Raw genomic sequence first — 21,102 nt, 5'->3', positions numbered from 1 at the left:
GTCCCAGGGACATCCGCTTCTAGACTGCAAAGTCAACCACTCCCCTCCTTTTGCTACAAAATTTCTACCTTTACATTTCCAAACCTCATAGTCATTCCTGATAATAATTATTCATTATTGTACCACATGAGTGCTATCCCCAACTCCTTTCATCAGCCCCGCCCAGACAGATTGGATCCCACTCAGTAGAGATTCTACCTTTCTCCAGGCCCTCTGGATCTAGACTCCCTCTTGAAAGCTTGTAAGCCAGTCACTTCTTGCCTTTGTAGCCCCTGACCCCCATTTTGGGTAGCCCGTGTCTGCTCATGTACTCCCACTGAGTCTTAGTGAAAAAGGCTTTTTTTGACCATTCAATCTAATCACTATATTTAATAATGGACTACTGTATGCCAGGCATTGTTGAACAGTGAACAGAAGAGACTGGGTCTTTGTCCTCATGTGGCTTATATGTTAGTGAAGGAAAACTGTCCATAAATAGGTAAAGAAATAAATAACGAGGGGCTTCAAAAAGTTCGTACAAAAATGGAATTATAATTTAAAATTTATAGCTATCTTTTTAACTTTAAGATAATTCCATTTTCTACAAACTTTTTGAAGCCCCTTGTTATCTTTTTGAAGGTATCCAATATAAAGAAATAAACATGGTAAAGGAATAAGGAGTGACTGAGGAACTGTTTCAGAAACATATTGTAGCAAAACCTAGAGACTTTGAATCAAACAGTGAATACTAAAATGTACTGAAATGTACACATATACTAACTCCCATGTCCCTGGAAATGGTACACATTATCCAATTTAAAAAACAAAGAGTGCCAAGTCATTAAATGCACTTGTTGTTGTGACGTGCCGTGGAGTCGGTCCCAACTCATAGCGACCCTGTACAGGGTTTCCGAGGCTGTAAATCTTTATGGGAGAAGAAAGCCTCATCTTTCTCCCACAGAAGAGCTGGTAGTTTCAAACTGCTGACCTTAAGGTTTGCAGCCTGATTTGTAACCACTACACTAACAGAGCTCCTTATCAAACTCATTTACTGAGTATCTAATTAATTTCTACTTTAATTTGCAACATCAGCATATTCTAAAACTATATTATCTTATAACTAGTCATTCCAAGTTATAGATGGCATCTGTAGATCCAAATGCACCTCTAAAAGGGATAATAACACCAGAAGCGCTTTCAACAACATTGTAAAATATGTATAATATGGGGAGAGAAGTACTTACTGCATCTTCCACATCAATGCATAAATGTGTCCTAGGATCCGCCTTATTCTCAGCTTCTTTACTTTTTTGCATTTCATTGTAGAGACTACTCAGAGTTTTGTATGCTTCACGGCAGTTTTTGCATACTTCTGAGTAATTTTTTGGTTGCAGAAGACTGTGTGAGCTTTCCTATAAAGAAACAGGCACACATAATACACATAATAAACATTACATGTAGTATGTCTTTCACATACACTACTAGAGGACAGTCAACAACATGTATTAAAGGGTTGACCTGTGATGTTGGGCAAATTACTACATCACTCTGAGTCTCAGATTCTCAGTTTCATCACTTATAAAATACAGCTATCTCTACTTAGATTATAAGTCCCAAGGACGACAGACTTGAGGTATATTAAGCACATAACAAACTATCTGGCACTTTCTTTCTAGATGCTCTTGAATTTTGAAAACCAACACACTAGCCAATGTTAACTTCGGATTCCACTAGTTCTTACTGCACATTGTTGTTAAGTGCTGTTGAATTACTGTTACCTAAATAATCTTGTCATTTGCCTATCTGCGCTGATACAGCCTTTGCTCTCACCAAATAAATAAACCATGTTTGTCCTTCTGCTCACTTCCACACCAACCCATCCACTATCAGTGCCCTCGAGTCAGTATCAATTCATAACAAGCTTATATGTCTTAGTAGAACTGCTCCCTAGGGTTTTCAAGTCTTTAAATCTTTATTTATATAAAGATGAGGGGCGGGAAACCTCATCTTTCTCCCACAACATCAAAGTATGCCTTATTGAGGCACACAACACTTTTTTCAATGGGAAAAGCATCCAGATTACATCTCTAGCTATTCCTCTTACTCCAAGGTTCATAATTCAGGTCTTTGAGTCAATAAAAAAAGATAAATACATGAGGGTAGTAGACATAACATATTAGGCTAGTTAATCAATGGCTCTTCTTACTGCCAGAAGACAATTGTCTTTTTAAAAACAAGTCTGCTGAACAGCCAGTTCATACTTTTGGTTTCGATTTCCTTTACGTTTTACCTTACAGCCTAGAGAAGTGACATTAACATTGGAATGAAAGAGAAAAGGGAAAGTTAAAGTATAGAGTTCCGACAATATTATTCTATTTGATAGAACAACTAAGTCTCTCTGTAGTTTTGTCACTGGAAATGATCTGTTGCCTGTTTTCCACAAAACAAGTGTGCATTTAGGTAAATAAATGTGTTTGATCAAAAATGGAACACAGAATCTTTATGCGTTTTGACAGAGCAATTCTACATTTAGGGATCTATATCAGACAGATAAACTCATACAAGTACTCCAAGTCTAGGAGAGAAAAAAGCTACCCATGGCAACAGTAAAATACTGAACCAAACTAATTCTAAGTCACTGTAGGGACTGGTCAAGTAAATGGGGACGCAGCCATACAATGAGCATCCCGGTGGCACAATGGATAAGTGCTCAGCTACTAACTAGAAGGTTGGTGGTTTGAGCCCCCACCCAGTGACTCCAGGAGGGAAAGACCTGGTGACACACCTGTAAAGGTTCCAGTGGGTTTGGTTTGGTTTTGGTTGGTTTCACCAGACCCCATTCCACACTTGGTCATTACACTACAGTCAAACTGGCCTTCCTCTTATTGCTGGCACATACCAAGCTCACTCTCATCTCAAGGGACTTAGCCTTGTTTCTGCCAGCAACACTCTTCCCACAGCTGGCTCTGTCTCAAACTTTACGACCTCAAAAGTCACCTACTCAGAGAGGCCCACCCTATCTAAAGTAGTACATTACCCTCTCCCAGGACTCATTACTCTTAATCATCTTATTTAATTATTTGTTATTAGTTTCATCCTTGCAAGTTCAGGAGCCTAAGAATCGTATCTGTCTTATTCACCACTCTATCTTCACTGCCCAGAACGCTGTCTGGCACATAATCGGTGTCCAATAAATATTTGTTAGATGAATAAATGACCAAACACTGCCTGTTGAGGGAACTTTCAAAGGCCAAGCTACAAAAACCAAATACCAGCTGGAGAGACGTCTTAGATTTCTAGTCTTCTTCACAGCTTGGTAATACCATCCTGCCCACACACTGAACATAAGAAAGGAAAAGAAGCCTAAGAATGAACACCGAACAATCACTAGTCCCATGAACACAAACCAAAACAAATAAGCACGCAAAAAATGGTTCAAAGATGAACTGAAAAAGAATTAAATCAGCAAGTAGGATACAACTTTAAAGAATTCATTATAAAGAACCCAAAGTATAAAATATCCATGAATCCATATTGATATATATGCACAATTGATAAATAAATGTGGAAGGGACCCATCTCCTTACAAAAGATTTTCAGATAAGTCTAGTGGATATTCCCCATTGCAGGGAGTGGAGCTTAATTCCTCAACCCCAGCCCTTGAGCATTTATTAATTTGCTTCTAAAAACTCGTGTGTGGAAAAGAGAAGAAGTAAACAGGGTTACTGCACCGGTGTGGCAGAACCTACTAATTCTCTGCTATCCCAAATTGTCCCTTCACTTAGATAAATAACAGAGCTTCTCTGAGCTCCAGCAGGGTACAGACCACCCTGCCACCCCAATGAAACTAAGTATAAATGGCATGTGCAACTTCTACAAAATTTCCTCCAAAGAAAACTGCTTGTCTTGCTGTACAGCATTTTCCAAACTTAATACGACAGTAAACCTTTTTTTTAATGGTTTTTCAATGGCCCATCTATCAAAACCCTGTGGAACATATTTTAAGAAATGTTCATCTAATAATTTATATTCTTTTCAGGGAAATTCATAATTCTGTTTTGTCACATTCATTAAGGAAGAAATCACACATACTTATATCTTAAACATACTTAAATCTACTTGTGGGAATTACTTGTTATGTACATTTCAAAACTACAATCTTATCAGCATTCCAATTCCAACCCCTACCACCATCTGTAAACTTTATGAGTAAGAGATGAAGAAAATAAAAATTGATAAGAAAAGGATTCTTAAAGTTGCCTTTAATACCATAATTCAATACTCATAGTTAGCTTATTAAAGTGTACCTTTGTTGTTGTTGTTGTTGTTAAGTGCCATCGAGTCGGTTCCGACCATAGCGACCCTGTACAAGGTTTCCGAGGGTGTAAATCTTTATGGGAGTAGAAAGCCTCATCTTTCTCCCACGGAGTGGCTGGTAGTTTCGAACTGCTGACCTTAAGGTTCGCAGCCCGATTCGTAACCACTACGCTACCAGAGCTCCTTAACAGTAAGTAAAATGTATTTTAAAAATAATGAGGCAAATACGCTTCTTACAGACAGACAAAATTATATTGTATTGCAAAATAAAATATTTTTGTGTATGTGTAATTGAAATCAAGATCATATTTGTTGTAATTAAACAATTCTGTGCCTCGGTTAATGTTTTCACTCTCCTGATGTCATTGTATCCTCACTGTAAGATACTAGCATGTAGGGATGGGAGATACTACTCTCCCGACTTCACAAATAAAAAAACTGAAGTGTTACTGCTTGCCTGAGGACTAGTAAGTAGAGTCCTGGTGTGGGGCTGTAAAGTAAGCACTGGACTGCAAGGCAGTTTGAACCACAAGGTTAGTGGTTCAGGCTCACCAGCCACTCCTCAGAAACCCTATACAGGATTGTTATGAGTTGGAACTGACTCGACAGCACTTAACAACAACAACAACAAAGAGCAGAAACCCAAGACCTCTGTATCATGTGTATAGATACATATCAACAATTAATGCTATAATAATTGCAATTTATTAGTACTCATTTAAATAGGCAACATTTTAATTTCATGTATCATATATAAAATACCTGAAGGTTATTCTCAAAGCAGGTCAGGGTCTGATTAAAAAGACTGAGGAAATACACTGTGCTGTTTGACAATTCTTGACTGTTGTTTGTTAAACAATCTGTCAAAAACAAAACAAAAGGATATTAATATATCTCAAGCAACAATTATATATGCTGTCATTTGTCTCTCAACCTAACTTCTTCTGGGTCATACTACAGTAACAACTCTATTACAAGAATTTTCTAAATACATGAAGCCTTCCTCTTGTCTTAGGTTTGCTAGTGCTGCCAGAAGGAAATATCACAAAGTGGGTGTCTTAAAAGAACAGAAATGTGCTGTCTCAGAGTTCTGGAGGCTGGAAGTCCAAATCTGGGTATCAGTTGAAATCTTCTCAAGAGTTCCATGTCTCTGTCCTATTTCTGGTAGCTGTCCACAATCCTTGGTGTTGCTTTGGTGCTTATGGATTTATCTGCCTCCATCATGCCATGCTGTCACTTCTCCCTGGGTGTGAGTGACCCTCTCTCCATATCTGTTCTCCTGTTTTATACAGATACCACCCCTAGGACCCACGCTACTCTGGAATTATTTAACTGATAACATCTTCAAAGAAAGATCCTATATCCCCAAACCAGGTCACTTTCTTAAAGTACAGGGGTTAGGACTTCAATATACCTTTGGTGAGGGGGTGCGAAGGGAGGGTGGGGGGTGGGACACACAACTGACTCCATCACACCTTTTTAGTTTCCAAAAGTTTGGGAGTTTTTTCCTTTTTTTTTTTTAAAGTCATAATAATAAGAAAAATCTTAAAATAATCTCTTTTCATAAATGTAATATGCCAAATAAAATTACTTGGTTCTAACAAATCCAAATTGATTCTCTCATAGTTCAGGAGGCCTGATGTCTGAATTGAGGGAAAGCTTGTCGTCTCTGCTGACTCTGGGGGAAGGTTCTTGTCTGTTTGGTTCTTTGGGAGCAGATCTCCATGTAGCTTCACCTCTATCTCCCCTCACCTTTGCTGGCTTGCTTCTCTTACATTTTTGTTTTTTTAACTTATTGTGAAGTCCTGGTGTGGTGCTGTGTGTTAATGCGATACGCTGGACTGCAAAGTCAGTTTGAACCACAAGGTCAGTAGTTCAAGCTCACCGGCTGCTCCTCAGAATCCCTATACAGGGTCGCTATGGGTCGGAACTGACTCAACGGCACGTAACAACAACAACAAATGGTGAATTGGGTGAAGATTCACAGATCATAACAGTTCACCATTCAACAATTCATACACATTGGGTTTCATGTCACTGATGGAAATCTCTTCAATGTAATGTCACTTATCCCACTTCCTCCCTGTCTTTCCTGCTTCCATTCCTTCTTCTTTCCTAACCATTGTGAACTTTGTCCTTGGATAAATGCTGCCCTTTTGATCTCAAATGGCTAGTTATTTAAAGGTGTGTGTACCTCATCTGTGTTACTACTGCTCCCTTTATAAACCTATTGCTTGGCTGAAAATTGAGCAATGAGAATGAGCCATTCTCAGACCTGAAGGATAATTAAGGATCATAGTTTTAGGGGTTCCACCAGTCTCGATCAGACCAATAAGCCTCGTCTTTTTTATGATTTTGAGTTTTGCTCCACATTTTCTTCCCACTCTATCCAGGACCTTCCAATGTGACCCTTATCAAGAGCAGCTGGGAGTGGTAGCCAGGTACCATCTAGTTCTTCTGGTCTCATGGTCCTGGATAGCGATGCTCACAGTTTCCATATGTCTTCAATTTTCCTCCAGAGAGAGACCAATATGTGTACCTTAGATGGTTGCTCATGAGCTTTTAAGACCCCAATCACTACTCACCAAAGTAGGATGTAGAACACCGTCTTTGTGGACTATGTTATACCAATTGTCTTTAGTATCCACTGAAACTATGGTCCTGAGCCCCCAGGTTCATGAACTCATTCCCCCTCAAGGTGTTTGTTTATATCTATGAAATTTTCACAACTTTGCTCCTGGTGTGGCACTGTAGAAAAAGCATTGGCTGGGGACTTTGGACCCAGAGAGGGAAAGGGACTGTGGGCCGAAAACTGGGGGGAGGAGGGGGAAGTGTAGGGGGCGGGTTTCTGGGATATACTCTTTGGGTGGTTGATGATGCATGGAGGGGCTTGGAACCATGGCAGTGAGATGATATACGATGGAATGAATGTAAAACTAAAGTTCTCCCATGTAAACTATCATATAATTCACAATAAAACATTAAAAAAAGAAAGAAAGAAAAAGCATTAGATTGCTAACTGCAAGGTCACCAGTTCAAGCCCACCAGCAGCTCCCTGGAGACCCTACTGCAGGGTCTCTATGAGTTGGAACCAACTTGATGGCACTTAACAACAACATGCTCTACCACATTCATGGATATACTTGCAGTGGAGGTAAACACACACGTACAAATATCCTCTGACAAATCTATATAGCTTCATGGGTATACTCCCAATCTCCCTCCCATACCCACTCAGCCTTGTGTCTATTCCGGCATCTACTCGGTGTTGTTGTTGTTAAGTGCCATCGAGTAAGTTCCGACACACAGTGACCCTGTATAGGGTTTCCACGGAGCAGCTGGTAGATTTGAACTGATGACCTTGTGGTTTGAAGTCCAGTGCTGATCCTACAGCACCACACCACCGTTATTGCAGGATTGTATAAACAACAACATCAACCTCTGTTACATTTAGCTTTTGCACTCCTTCCAGTATCATCCTCTGCCTCCATGTTTTTGCCAACCTCCCTTCTTATTGTGTATTACCTTTCCCTTCACCCAAGTTAGCATGTGTCTACCCCAGAGAAAGTAACTTCCCCTCCCACCCCTGATAACCATCAAAGAATATTTCCTTTGTTGCGAAAACCTTTCTTTGACTTTTTACAATAGCGGTCTCATACAATATTTGCCCTTTTGTGATGTGCTAATTTCACTCTGCATAATGTCCTCCAGGTTTACCCATGTTGAGGTGGTTCATAGATTCATTATTCTTTAACAATGTGTAGTATTCCACTTTATGTACATACTATAGCTTGTTTACCTTTCATTCCACTGGGGAGCATTTCTATTGTTCCCATCTTTTTGCTTTTTGGGAACAGTCTGCAGTAAACATGGGTGTGCTTACATCTATCTATTGCTGTCAGGGATGTACACTGACTTTTGATAGTTCAGGGTTATTATAAACATCAGCTATCAAATACTGCCTAAATAGTGGTACTTGGAATGTTATATAGGCATAACATTGTTGGGAGCCCCCGTGTCAATCTTCTACTCACAATGACCCCATGTGGCAGAGGACAACTACTCCACAGGGCTTTCTAGCTGTCATCTTTACAGGTGCAGATTGCCACGTCTGTCTCCACTGGAGCTGGCAGGAGGGTTTGAACTGTTAACCTTTCAATTAGCAGTCAAGTGCCATCATGGTTTACCCTAAATTCATATGCTTTTTTGGAGGGGATTATAATCATTGTAAGGAGCTCTGGTAGCGTAGTGGTTATGAATTGGGCTGTGAACCACAAGGTCAGCAGTTCGAAACTACCAGCTGTTCCGTGGGAGAAAGATGAGGCTTTGTGCTCTTGTAAAGATTTATAGCCTCAGAAACCCTGTACAGGGTCGCTATGAGTAGGAATCGATTCCACGGCACATAACAACAACAACATAATCATTGTAATGAAACAAAGTATATGATTTGTTGAATGTAAAACTGATGATCTGCCTTGAAAACTTTTACTCAATCCACAATAAAAACCTTAAATTAAAAAAAAAAAAATTCATATGCTTTTTGATTTTTCTTCTAACATTTAGTAATTTTCTGTCCCTTCCATTTAACTGGGAAACTTCTTGCACCAAATGGTAGCCTTGTTCTTTCTAATATATCATGAGTTGAGAACCCAGGATTCATACCTAAAATATTGACAGGCTTAAAGCCAAGTCTAGAAAGAAAAGAACTGTTATGCATATTTTTAAAAATCTTATGTAAATGGCATTACTCTGCAACTTGCTACTCCTATGTTTATATTTTTTAATTCTTTTTATGTTGATGCTTGAAGTTCAAGTTCACTTCTTCTCCATGTTTTCTACATAACCATAGGAAGTGGTGGTGGTGGTAGATATGTGTGGTGGAGTCAGTTCAGACTCCCTGAAACCCGCTACCCTGCATAGGGTTTCAAGGCTATGAATCTTTACATGAGCAGAAAACCTCATCTTTCTGCCGATGTATGCATAAATCACATGTTATTCATCCCTCTCTGTTCTCCAGTGAACCTGGTTTTTATTCTCACTTTATCTTGACCTCTTCCTGTATTCTCAGCTACAATCTAGGTTCAATCATCCTGTTATATCCCAAAACTTGTAGTCAGCCATTTTAATCACATTCTCTTTACCATCTGCATACTCACATTTTCAACCCTTGAAAGCATTCACATTTTCTCTACTCCCAATTCTGGCTGTGATGTTGTTGTGTGCTGCTGAGTGGATCTGACTCACAACAACCCATTATGAAAGAGTAGAGCTGCACCATGGGGTTTCCAAGGAGGTAATCATTATTGGAACTGACTGCCAGGTTTTGTCTCTCAAGGAACAACTGGTGAGTTTGAACTAATCTCCAGCTGGGTGCTTAATCACTATACCACCAGGGCTCCTATTTCTGGTTACTCATTGTTGCTATGTGCAGTCAAGTCAGTTCCTACCCTGTGCACAATGGAACGACATACTGCCTAGTCCAATGCCATCCTCACAACTGTTTTTTTACATTTGAGCCCATTGCTGATGCCTCTGTGTCAATACATTTCATTGGGCATCTTCCTCTTTTTCACTGACCTTCCACTTTACCAAGCATGATGCTTTCTCCAGGGACTGGTCCCTCTTGACAACATGTCAAAAGTGTGAGAGATGAAGTCTCGCCATCCTGGTTTCTAAGAACAATTCTGGCTGCACTTCTTCAAAACATGTTTGTTTGTTCTTCTGGCAGTCCACTGTACTTTTAAAATTCTTCTCCAATATGATAATTATTTTCCAGTCTGATTCATTGTTCAACTTTCACATTCATATGAGGCAATTGAAAATACCAAGGCTTGGGTCAGGGTCACCTTAGTCCTCAAACTGATATCCTTTCTTTTGAATAAAGAACTCTCATGCAGCACATTTGCTTAATGCAATACATTGTTTGATTTGTTGAGTGTTTCTTCCATGAGTGTTGATTGTGGATTAAAGTAAAATGAAGTCTTTGACAACTTCAATCTTTTCTCCATTTACCATGATGTTATTTATTAGTCTCATTGTGAGGATTTTTGTTTCCTCTACACTGAGATACAACCCATACTGAAGGCTGTAGTTTTTTATCTTCATCAGTAAGTATTTTAAATCCTCTTTGCTTACAGCAAGAAAGATTGTATGATCTGCATATTGCAGGCTACTAATGAGTCTTCCTCTAATGCTGATGCACATTCTTCTTCATATAATCCAGCTTCTCAGATTATTTACAAAACATACAGATTTAGTAAGTATGGTGAAAGGAACCAACCCTGGCACACACCTTTCTGATTCCAATCCATTCAGTGTGTATTTGAATGTTCTGTATGAATGACTGCCTCTTGGTCTCAATACAGTTTTCTCATATGCACAATTAAGTGTTCTGGAATACCCATTCTTTGCTATGCTATCCTCAGTTTGCATTAACCACACAGTTGAAAAGTCTTTACATAGTTAATAAAGCACAAATAATCTTTCTGGTATTCTCTGAATTAAAGCCAAGATCCATCTGATGTCAGCAATGATCTCCCTCATTCTACATCCTCTTTTGACTCTGTCTTGAATTTCTGGCAGCCCTCTGAAGATGTACTGCTACAATTGTTTTTTGAATTGTCTTCAGCAAAATTTTATTTACATATTAGTGCTATTGTTAGATGATTTCCACATTCCAGTGATTCACCTTTCTTGGGAACTCTTCCCCTCAAAGTGAAGAAAAATAGCTACAAATGTCCATTAATAATCAGAACACAGAACGTATGAAGTAAGAATCTAGAAAAACTGTAAGCTGCTAAAAATTAAATGGAACACATAAACATAAAGATCTTTATTGTAAGCATTAGTGAGCTGAAACGGACTGATATTGGCCATTTTCAACCTGACAATATGATAACTTACTACAACAGCAATGTCAGATTGAAGAGGTGTTACATTCATCATCAAAAAAAGTACTGCAGAAAAGAACAAACAAGATGGCGGAAAACGGTGGAAGTGCAGTGAGGAGTTCCATTAGCAACAACATGGAATACTGGGCCAAGCAGGCTCATGGGATGGTGCCAGAAATCTGAACCACTTATAAAGGAATATTTAAAAAGTTAGAAGGCTTACAGCCAGTGGAATTTGTAGCCGAAGCAAGAAATCCAGTGCTTTCTAATCCAAGGTGCTCAGCTGCTCCCTGAGTGACCATCTTGGGTGAGACCGGAAAGGGGAAGGATCAGAGCAGCCACGGATGGCTGATAGAACCACAGAGATAGAGGTATGGACATTATTATTTTTTTTTTGTATCTGTTTATTGGCCTCTCACTGTCTGTGTACCTCCATTCTGGTGACTAGAGGGGGTGCCTGAGTGAGTAAGAGTGGACAACCTACCCCTGGAGGGTTCTACTATGCATGCGCACAGATCTCCTCAAAATTTAAAGGGACAGTTTCCACTTAAAACCAAACGGCAGCGCAAAACCACCACAGCTGGCCCTGAACTGTTTTATCACTAGGGAAAAGGCCTGAATGGGGTTGTGGAGCAGGACAGGCAGACTAAAAAAGAAACAGGCTGAAAATTAAATCCTGAGTTATGTCATAACAACCAACATTGGCATCTTGAAAATTTTCAGGAAGAACAGTGAAAGGGAAGCCCATCTCCTCATCACATATACCTGGAGGCAATCAGAAAACATAAAAAATACAAAACCACACACCCATCTAAGTTTCAAGGCCACAACTAACCATCAAATATGCCCGAAAAACAGAAACAGATAACCATATCAGCACATGTCCAGAAACAAGATAAAGTGACTGACACAAATGAGCTGGAGGTAGGCCTACACTCCATACTGGAAGGAGGGCAGGCTTTGGAAATGCCTGAGAAGGAATTCAGAACAACGACTATAAAATGTATCAAAACACATTACAATGGAGTTGAGAAAAATAAGGAAGAAGTAAAGAAAGCACTACAGGAACAATCAAATAAGATAGATACAGCATTGGAAACAATTCAAAACCTACAGAAAGAGATCCACACGATTAATAATAGTACATCAGAAATGGACAATAACACTGAAAGGGCAAAGGAGTAGAACTGAAGAGATGGAAGCTAGAACTAGGGAGCTGGAATATAACTCTATCAATACCACTAAGATAGAAGAACAAACAGAAAAAAAGGATAAAAAACTGAAGAAGGTCTAAGATTCATGTTGGACAACATGAAGAAGAATAACTTAAGAATTATCGACATTCCAAAACAGGAAGAATCACACAAGTCCACAGGAGAGATAGTTGAAGAACCTCTGGAAGAAAATTTCCCTAACATCCTGAAAAGCGAAAAGATAAGTATTCAAGAAGCTCAAGAAACCCCAGGAAGGACAGACCCTAAAAGAAAGACATAAATAATCAAGCTCTCTAAAATCAAATATAAGGACAGAATCCTGAAAGCAGCTAGGGAAAAGAGAAATGTAACATACAAAGGCAAGCAAATCAGATTAAGCTCAGATTTCTCAACAGAAACCACGCACGAAAGAAGGCAATGGGGAGACATATATAAAACCCTGAAAGAAAAAAAAAAACTACTAACCAAGAATCCTCTACCCAGCAAAGCTGTCATTCTAATAGGATAATGTAATCAAAACATTCCAGGATAAACAGGAGCTAAGGGATTTTTCCAAAGCCAATCCTGCGAAGACAAATATCTTAAACGGAGTTCTGTGGACAGAGAACCAACAAGAACAGACAACAACCAGAGATTGACGTACATGGAAGCACCACCCAGAAGTCAATCAACAAATGGAAGAGTCAAGAACAGAATAAAACTGTAAGAACAAATTCAGAGGATCTGGGAGGTCAGTCTATGATCAAAACAATTACAATGTGAAAGAAGGTAAACACAGAGGAAAAGAGATCTAGGTGGTGGGAAGGTCAGGTAGATTACAGGATAAAAGAGACTGTCTTAAATGGAGGGAAAAGTTAAAGGAATATAAGGTAACCACAATGGTGGGGTTGGGGTAGGGAGTTTTGGGGGAGGTGGAGGGAGGCAAAAGTAGAGCACAGGGTAAAGGCAGACACATCATAGTTCAGGTGTTGGGGAGGGCAATATAAGAAAGGCGAGGAGGTAGAAGAACAAAGTAGATAGGGGAACACTGAGACAGGTTTGCAGGTCCTAAGTGGGACAGAAGTAAATAGTGATGCATGCTTAACCTTGGAACAACAGGGCTCTGTGATACTGGAATCTAGGCATAGTTTGAAGAGGGGAAATAATACTAAGATGTGTGACTGTCTTAAGAATATTTGCTTCCCTTGCTTACTATTGTAAAATAGACACTTGAGTGGGATAGAAAGGAATGTCAGGAAACATGATTACAGAAAACTTGTAAGCCTGTCTTTAGCCTATAACTGATTGGAATACTTAAAAGGGGTTTTAGAACTTGCCCAGTGAAACAAGCCTCTTGCGGAACCTTTGCAGAGTATAGGACCTTAGGTGGAATCCTGAGTCCCATCCAGAACCTTCTGAGATGGGACATTCCCACTAGAAAGGACAAGCAGATCAGCCTGGAACAGCATCTTCAAAAACAAATAATCAGGAAAAACCCAAAACAAAAATGGCAGTATGACTGGCTACTGCAAGAATAAGCAAGCTGTTCACCAGGAAGCCATGAAGGCAAGCAATCAAGTTCCTTCAGGACAAACCCCCCTCTGAGACTGAAACTCAAAAGGACACATGAGCAGGCATGTAAGCTTGCTGGCGAGCATGTTGGGCTACTGGTGAGTGGAAGAGGGGGAAAGGCAGCAATGAAGAAATGGGCCAAGTTCAACCATGGTCCATTGACTCCCATTGACCTGGAGATGAGAGAGAGAAGATGAAGGGCTGCTGGTCCAATGTGTGGTGAGACCTGGGGACACCTGAACCTATGGAAAAAGACATAGCCACAGAAGGCTAGAGGTAAGAGTGAAGCATCCAGCTGATATGAAGTGAGGGGAGAGGCACAAGACATCCAAATTTGCACAGTACCCATTTGACCTAGCCTCAATGGCTTGATAATCAGAACTTGACTAGAGGAATTAAAATAAATAAATTTTTATAAAGGAAATAAGGGTAAATTGCTACAATTTGGTGATCTTGACCTATATTCATGGAGGTAGTAACTCTAAATACCAACAGAGAGGGAAGGAGACTTCTCATCAAGTATCAATTTTATCCCCTTTGTACACAGAGTATAGAGGGACAGGCAACTTAGACACTAGCTACCTAAAAGGAGGGGGCGATGAAGGCACGAAGTGACTGGCTTACAAGGTTTCAAGAGGGAGTTTAATTTAAGAGTGTGGGGGGGAAAAAAGGGTTCCCACTGAATAGTTTTCATCTTGTCTAGATAGGGCTGGTTAAAAGAGATGGGGTAAGATTCTTATGATTCAACAGTGAGTAATTGTTATCCTGACTAATTGTGACTGTCACAATTGTAAAGGTAGAAGTTTTTTAACAAAAATGGAGGAGCAGTTAATCTTAAGAGTCCAGAAACAAAAGACCCTAGGATGATCAAGGGAGAAGAGCACAAGCAGAATGTGGGACCTTATCCAGTGAAGCAGTGACACCAGAGATGGAGGCAGAGATGGGGACATGGAAAGGGGGAGCAGCTGAGTACTCTAGATTCATGGGAAGTGAGGGACTAAGAGATGGTGGCCAGGAGGCAGATTTGTATGTGAAAAAAAAAGTACTGCATTATCCATATTAAAGTGTAGTAATGTCTGTGATAGGATAATACCCATATGGCTATAAGGAAGACCAATTAATACCACTATTATTCAAACATATGCACAAACCACTAAAGGAAGTGATGATGAAATTGAAGAACTCTACCAACGTCTTCAGTATGGAACTGATCACCATGTAATCAAGATGCATTGATAATTACTAATAAATGGAATCTGAAAGCTGAAACAAAGTGGAAAAATCAGTAATTTGAAAATACAGCCTTGGTGATAATGGCAATCACATGATTGAATTTTGTAAGACCAATGACTTGCAAATCCTTTTTTAAAACAACATAAAAGAAGACTATATACATGGACCTTATCAGATGGAATACACAGGAATCAAATTAACTACATCTGTGGGAAGAGATGGTGAAGAAGCCTGGCTCTGGTTATTTTTATTGGTGTTGTTTGTTGTTAAGTGCCGTCGAGTAGATTCCAACCCATAGCGACCCTGTATAGGGTTTCCAAGGAGCAGCTGTCGAGCTTGAACCACCGACCTTGCAGTTCAAATGGCTTTGCAGTCTGCATTAATCCACAGCGCCACACCAGGACTCCAGTTCTGGTTACAGGATTATTATTAAAGAAAATTCTGAAAGTATAATGAAGGGACTCAACTCCAATTCTTGTTTTCTGATCCTTGTAGATATGCTACCAATTACTCCAGAAGGGATTTTTCAACTATTTTCTGTTCTCTAGTCCCCAACCTTATTCTTCTGATTTCAATGATAGCTTTACTTCCAGGCTTATCGGAAGTCCAGGATCATCTAATATGATTTCTCTCAACTAAGATTGGAGAGATAAGGAAGAAAGCTACTGCAATAATCTAGGGGAAAGGTGGTAATGCAAATAGAATTAGATGGTTAAGAGGTCAACTAAATAGGTGACTCTAGGACATGAAACATCTATGAAATATCATTATCTATATTTTATAAATAAGGAAACAGAGGTTTAGAGAAATTCAATAAGTTACCAAGGTCACACAGGTAGTAAGTGAAAAGCGGGAGCTGCTCCTCCGTTTGAATCCTGAGGCTGTACCCTCAAACACTCCAAAATAAATAAAACATTCCCATCTACATTCGAAACTACTAAAGTTCATGACTTGGGGTCAACAAACACATGCCACCACTCCTCCTTCCACTACCCTTTCAAGACAGATTAGCAATGCTTGCTTTCTTACACCACAGGGATTCAGGCTGTCACTGCCAACTGATCAGAGCTGGCAACCAAAAAGAAACCTCTACATGGTGACCAGGGCAACAACGAGCACATTAAGACTCCTTTGTGCAAATTAGAAAAAAATACCCCCTTCTGGGTGAGCAAATTACAAGAAGGCACTCCTGTGTCCAGAAGCTTTACTAGAATTCAGCCCTGCCCCACCTCCCAGGCAGCCCCTTGTGCAGAACTTAGCCTGTTGCACTTGGTGTCTATGGGCCCAGCTGGGGAACCAGTCCCTAGAGTCTTTTCCCCCTCCATATTTGCCTACTCTATAATCTGTCTCTGCAGGAGGGACACACCCATTATACTGTTCATCCTATCACTTCAAAATCTGAGGGATCACTTTTTAAATTAGGAAACTAAGCCAGAGGAATAAAGTAATTTAACAAGAATAATATACTTACTAAGGCATTGGAATACAAAATAAACTTCCCAGATGGTTAAATATTCTTAATTATACCATTTTCCTTTCTATTTACAAATGCTGCCTCAATCCATGATGGAGTTCTGATGTGGTGCTGTAGGATAAGCATTGGACAGCTAACCACAAAGTCTGTTGTTAAAACCCACCAGCCACTCCTCAGAAATCCTATACAGGATTACTATTAGTCAGAACCAACTTGATGGTACTTTAAAAAAAACACAACTTAACCCATCAACTTTTAAAAAGTTACATCTTTTTAAAAAAATATGTGTTCATAACATAAACCCCCCACTCAATGCTGTAGTAACATCATATGAAATGGTCATTAATCCTTCCATGAATGAGGAACAGTAGATATAAATGAAAATAAACACATTTACACATACACATAATATTACTGTATCATTGTTTATATCAGTTTCAACTCACTATACAGTGTTTCTGAGAGCGATCAATGGGTTTAAAGTGCCAACCTTGTGGTTAGCAATCCAGTGCTCATCCTATAGTGCTATACCAGGGTTCATTAGTATATTAGGCTAACAAAATCCAAAAGATTTGCAGCACTTGCATTTGATGTTATGCAGGAAATTAAGAGTAAAATTTCATCCATGGCAATTGTACACCCGTGATATAAGAAGCGATGTTACAACAGCTGACAAGTACAACAGAGGGATGAAGTGGGTACACATGTCCTTGCATTTAGTGAGCCAGATGGACAGTGGGTCAAGCATTGGACTGTTTACAAAAGGTCAGATGTTCAACTCATAAGTAGTTCTTCGGGAGACAGATGAGGCAGTCTACTCCTGTAAAGATTTGTTATTGTTGCTGTTGGGTGCTGTTGAGTTGGTTCCAACTCATAATGACCCTATGCACAACACAACAAACCATACCCGGGTGCTGCGCCATCCACACAATTGCTGTTATGTTTGAGTTCATTACTGCTTCCATTGTGTCAATCCATCCCATTGGGGGTTTTCTTCTTTTTCATCGACCCTCCACTTTTCCAAGCATGATGTTCTTCTCCAGGGACTGGTTCCTCCTGATAACTGTCCAAAGTACAAAAGGCGAAGTCTCACCATCCTGGCTTCCAAGGAGCATTCTGGTTGTATTTCTTCCAACAGAGATTTGCTTGTTCTTCTGGAAGTCCATTACATAACTTCTCCAATATCATAACTCAAATGTATCAATTCGTCTATGGTCTTCCTTATTCACTATAAGGTGGTTCAAATCAACCTTACAGTCAAGTGCTTATCCTACATTCTGTCCTATAGGGTCACTATGTACCAGAATCTACTCAATGGCACTGGATGGAATGTGACTCTGTTTTGCTTGCTAAAATAGTACAAAGAATAATACTATGGGAAAAAAAAAACAACATAGTTTTTTCTATATCTATAGGGAAATTAAAACAAGTAATATCTTTATAATCTATAGAGAAACATCTCTGAAGGACAAAATAAACAAATCTCTTTATTTTACTGACAACCATTCCTTTTCACTTAAAATCACTTCAAAATTAAGCTGACATCGACTGGCCATCTTGCTTAGTACAACATTAATGCAACACCAACAATTTTTTTCAATGATTATTAACAATGGAACTATAAAGCACAAAAGAGTTCATTTATATAATGAGGTTAAAAGTGTCTTCATTATTAAAGAACTGGGACTTTCTGATTCAAAAGAAAGGATTTACAATGAAATTCTTCTCTTATTCATTTGCAGGAATTGGGAGCATAAGGTTATAAACAGTGAGAAACTATATACTATTAGAAATTAAAATCTAAGGAATATTAGTAATAATAAAGCTTCCTATAAGCACTCAGTGAAGTGGTCATTATGAATTTTCCTCATTTCAGACAATCAATGAAGCTCATCAAGGACAGCTTAGTAAAGCTTCTTTTTCAGTAAGGTCTCAGGTACCAGCTCAAGAGGCATTTTTAAAGGTGCTAAAGATGCATGTTAGGACTTTATGTAGAAAATTACTTAACTATCATAACAGAAATTATGCATCTTTAAGTAGCTAGAATCTATTAAAGTTTATATAATGATTTCTGCTGTTTTTCAAAAGCTAATTTTACAGAAAACAACACAGACAACCTCCACTTTTTGAAAAAACAGTAAAAAACCTCAGATAATATAGTAATGTGGGAGACTTTGTGCTTGAACAACACATAATTAAGCTTAATATAAAAACTAAGACATTTTAAATATAAACTATGGAAAAATTTAATCTAATGATTAGTTCATTTCCATTCAGATAAAATTTTGGGAAGATGGGCACTAGTTAATTGATCTTTTTGTTTTATTACTGATCTTTCAAGAATTAAGACAGAAGAAATTAGTACTAGTAGAAAGTTCATTTTCCTCTGATGAATCAAAACGCACATCAGTGTTACACAGTATTCAATAACATCATTATGCTCATACATTATCACCCAAGTCACTTGTACACAGAAGGGTGAACATAACAGCTTTCCATACAAGCGGCTTCAAAAAGTTTGTGGAAAATGGAATTAAAAGAGAATGGAAACTTTCCTGCTAACTTTTGAAGCTCTTTTATATATGAACAAATACCTAGGCTGATACTTATGGGGTCCATCTTATTGCAGTACTACTTCATATTGCATTCCTGTTCTTAAGTGCCGTCGAGTAGGTTCCAATGCATAGCGACCCTGGTTAGGGTTTCCGAGGCGCAGCTGATGGGTTTGAACTGCTATCCTTGTTGCTCACAGTCAAGTGTTGACCCTGTCACATCACACCAGAAGTCCTCATATTGGATACTACTAACCAAAGAGCTAAAACACTTTAACATAAAAGGGTCCAGGATCTCATCAAATCTGGTCATTCTAATTACTCAAATGTCATATGGGTAAGATCACAAAGAAAATACTCAGTAACAATGCTTTCTCTGTATCTACAATACCCTTCAGATACAGTTTTAAAGTTCTGGACACAAGAAAATACTTCTTGTTGTTGTTAGGTTCTATTGAGACACTACCAACTCATAGAGTACCTATGCACAACGTAACAAAACACTGCTTGGTCCTGTGCCAACCTCACAGTTGCTGCTACATTTGAGACCACTGCTGCTGCCACTGTGCCAATCCATCTTGTTGGGGGTCTTTTTTCTTTTTCTCCAACCCTCCACTTTACCAAACATGATATCCTTCATGTATTGCTCCCACCTGGCAATATGTCCAAAGTATGAGAAATGAAGTCTGGCCATTCTGGCTTCCAAGGAGCACTCTGATTGTACTTTTTCCAACACAGATCTGTTCGTTCTTTTGGCAGTCCATGGTACTTTCAGTATATTCCTCCATCACCATAACTGAAATGCAGCAATTCTTCTACGATCTTCCTTATTCACTGTCTAACTTTCACATGCATATAAGCTTACTGAAAATACCATGGCTTGGGTCAGGTGCACTTAGTTCTCAAACTGATATCCTTGTTCTCCAACACTTTAAAGAGGTCTTGTGCAGCAGATTTGCCTAATACAATAGGTCATTTGATTTCTTGACTGCTGTTTCCATGAGTGTGGATCCAAACAAAATGGAGTTTTTGACAACTTCAATCTTTTCTCCATTTATACGAATATTGTTTATTGGTCCAGTGGTAATGATTTTTCTTTACATTAAGGTGCAAGTCATACCTAAGGCTGTGGTTTTTGATCTTCATCAGTCAATATTTTAAGTCCTTTTCACTTTCAGCAAGCAAGGTTGTATCTTCCTCCAATCTGATACCACATTTTTCTTCATATAATCCAGCTTCTTGGATTATGTGCTCAGCGTACAGATTGAATAAGTATGGTGAAAGAATACAACCCTGGTGCACACCTTTCCTAGTTTTAGGAAAATACTTAATGTCCTTTATTTCTGAGCAGACATTCTCTATATGGAATAACTAGTGTCCTTGTTATTTGTAATGTGAGTAAGACTACTGAGTTCTTATAACTTTTTTTTGGTCTTTCCAAAAATTAATTTTCAACCAAAACTAATGATCATTCAAAGACATCGTAATATAAAGAGAAAAGGAATGGGAGTGGCACATGGATGGTGGTCTCCCTTCTGTTGGGTTCCCAGCCTTTCTTTTTATCACTTACTTATTGCAGCAAGTAGGTGCCCAGTCTACTTCACAGCTAGTCAAGTAGAATGGAAAAAAGTTCAAATCCACTAACTGCTCCTTAGGAACTCAGAAACCTTGCTTGCTGAAAGTGAAGAGAACTTAAAATACTGGTAAAGATACAGGGTTGGTGAGTTGAAACCGACTCGATGGCACTTAACGATAAACAACAATGATGATTTTATAACAGTACTTTTTATTTTACCCTAATATACACAAATAAAACCAAATTATATATATATACATATACACACACACATACATGGAGTCCTGGTGTGGCGCTGTGGGCTGATGCGTCAGAA

The 21,102-nt window shown here is 39.0% G+C and overlaps 1 protein-coding gene across 1 annotated transcript in view; it reads right to left on the bottom strand.

Moving 5' to 3' along the window:
- Positions 1-21,102, bottom strand: part of OSTM1 (osteopetrosis associated transmembrane protein 1) — an 80,100-nt gene that overhangs the window by 7,975 nt on the left and 51,023 nt on the right. The window contains exons 3-4 of the mRNA XM_006839952.1: positions 5,059-5,156; positions 1,224-1,391 (exon numbers count right to left, since the gene is read on the bottom strand). Coding sequence (XP_006840015.1) covers positions 1,224-1,391; positions 5,059-5,156 — 266 coding nt within the window. The remainder of the gene's footprint in view (positions 1-1,223; positions 1,392-5,058; positions 5,157-21,102) is intronic.

Source organism: Chrysochloris asiatica, unplaced genomic scaffold, assembly GCF_000296735.1.
Source record: "Chrysochloris asiatica unplaced genomic scaffold, ChrAsi1.0 scaffold00027, whole genome shotgun sequence".
In the NCBI taxonomy this organism is placed as follows: Eukaryota; Metazoa; Chordata; class Mammalia; order Afrosoricida; family Chrysochloridae; genus Chrysochloris; species Chrysochloris asiatica.
The sequence above is the reverse complement of the archived record's forward strand: the minus strand, read 5'-3'. Positions and strand labels throughout refer to the sequence as shown.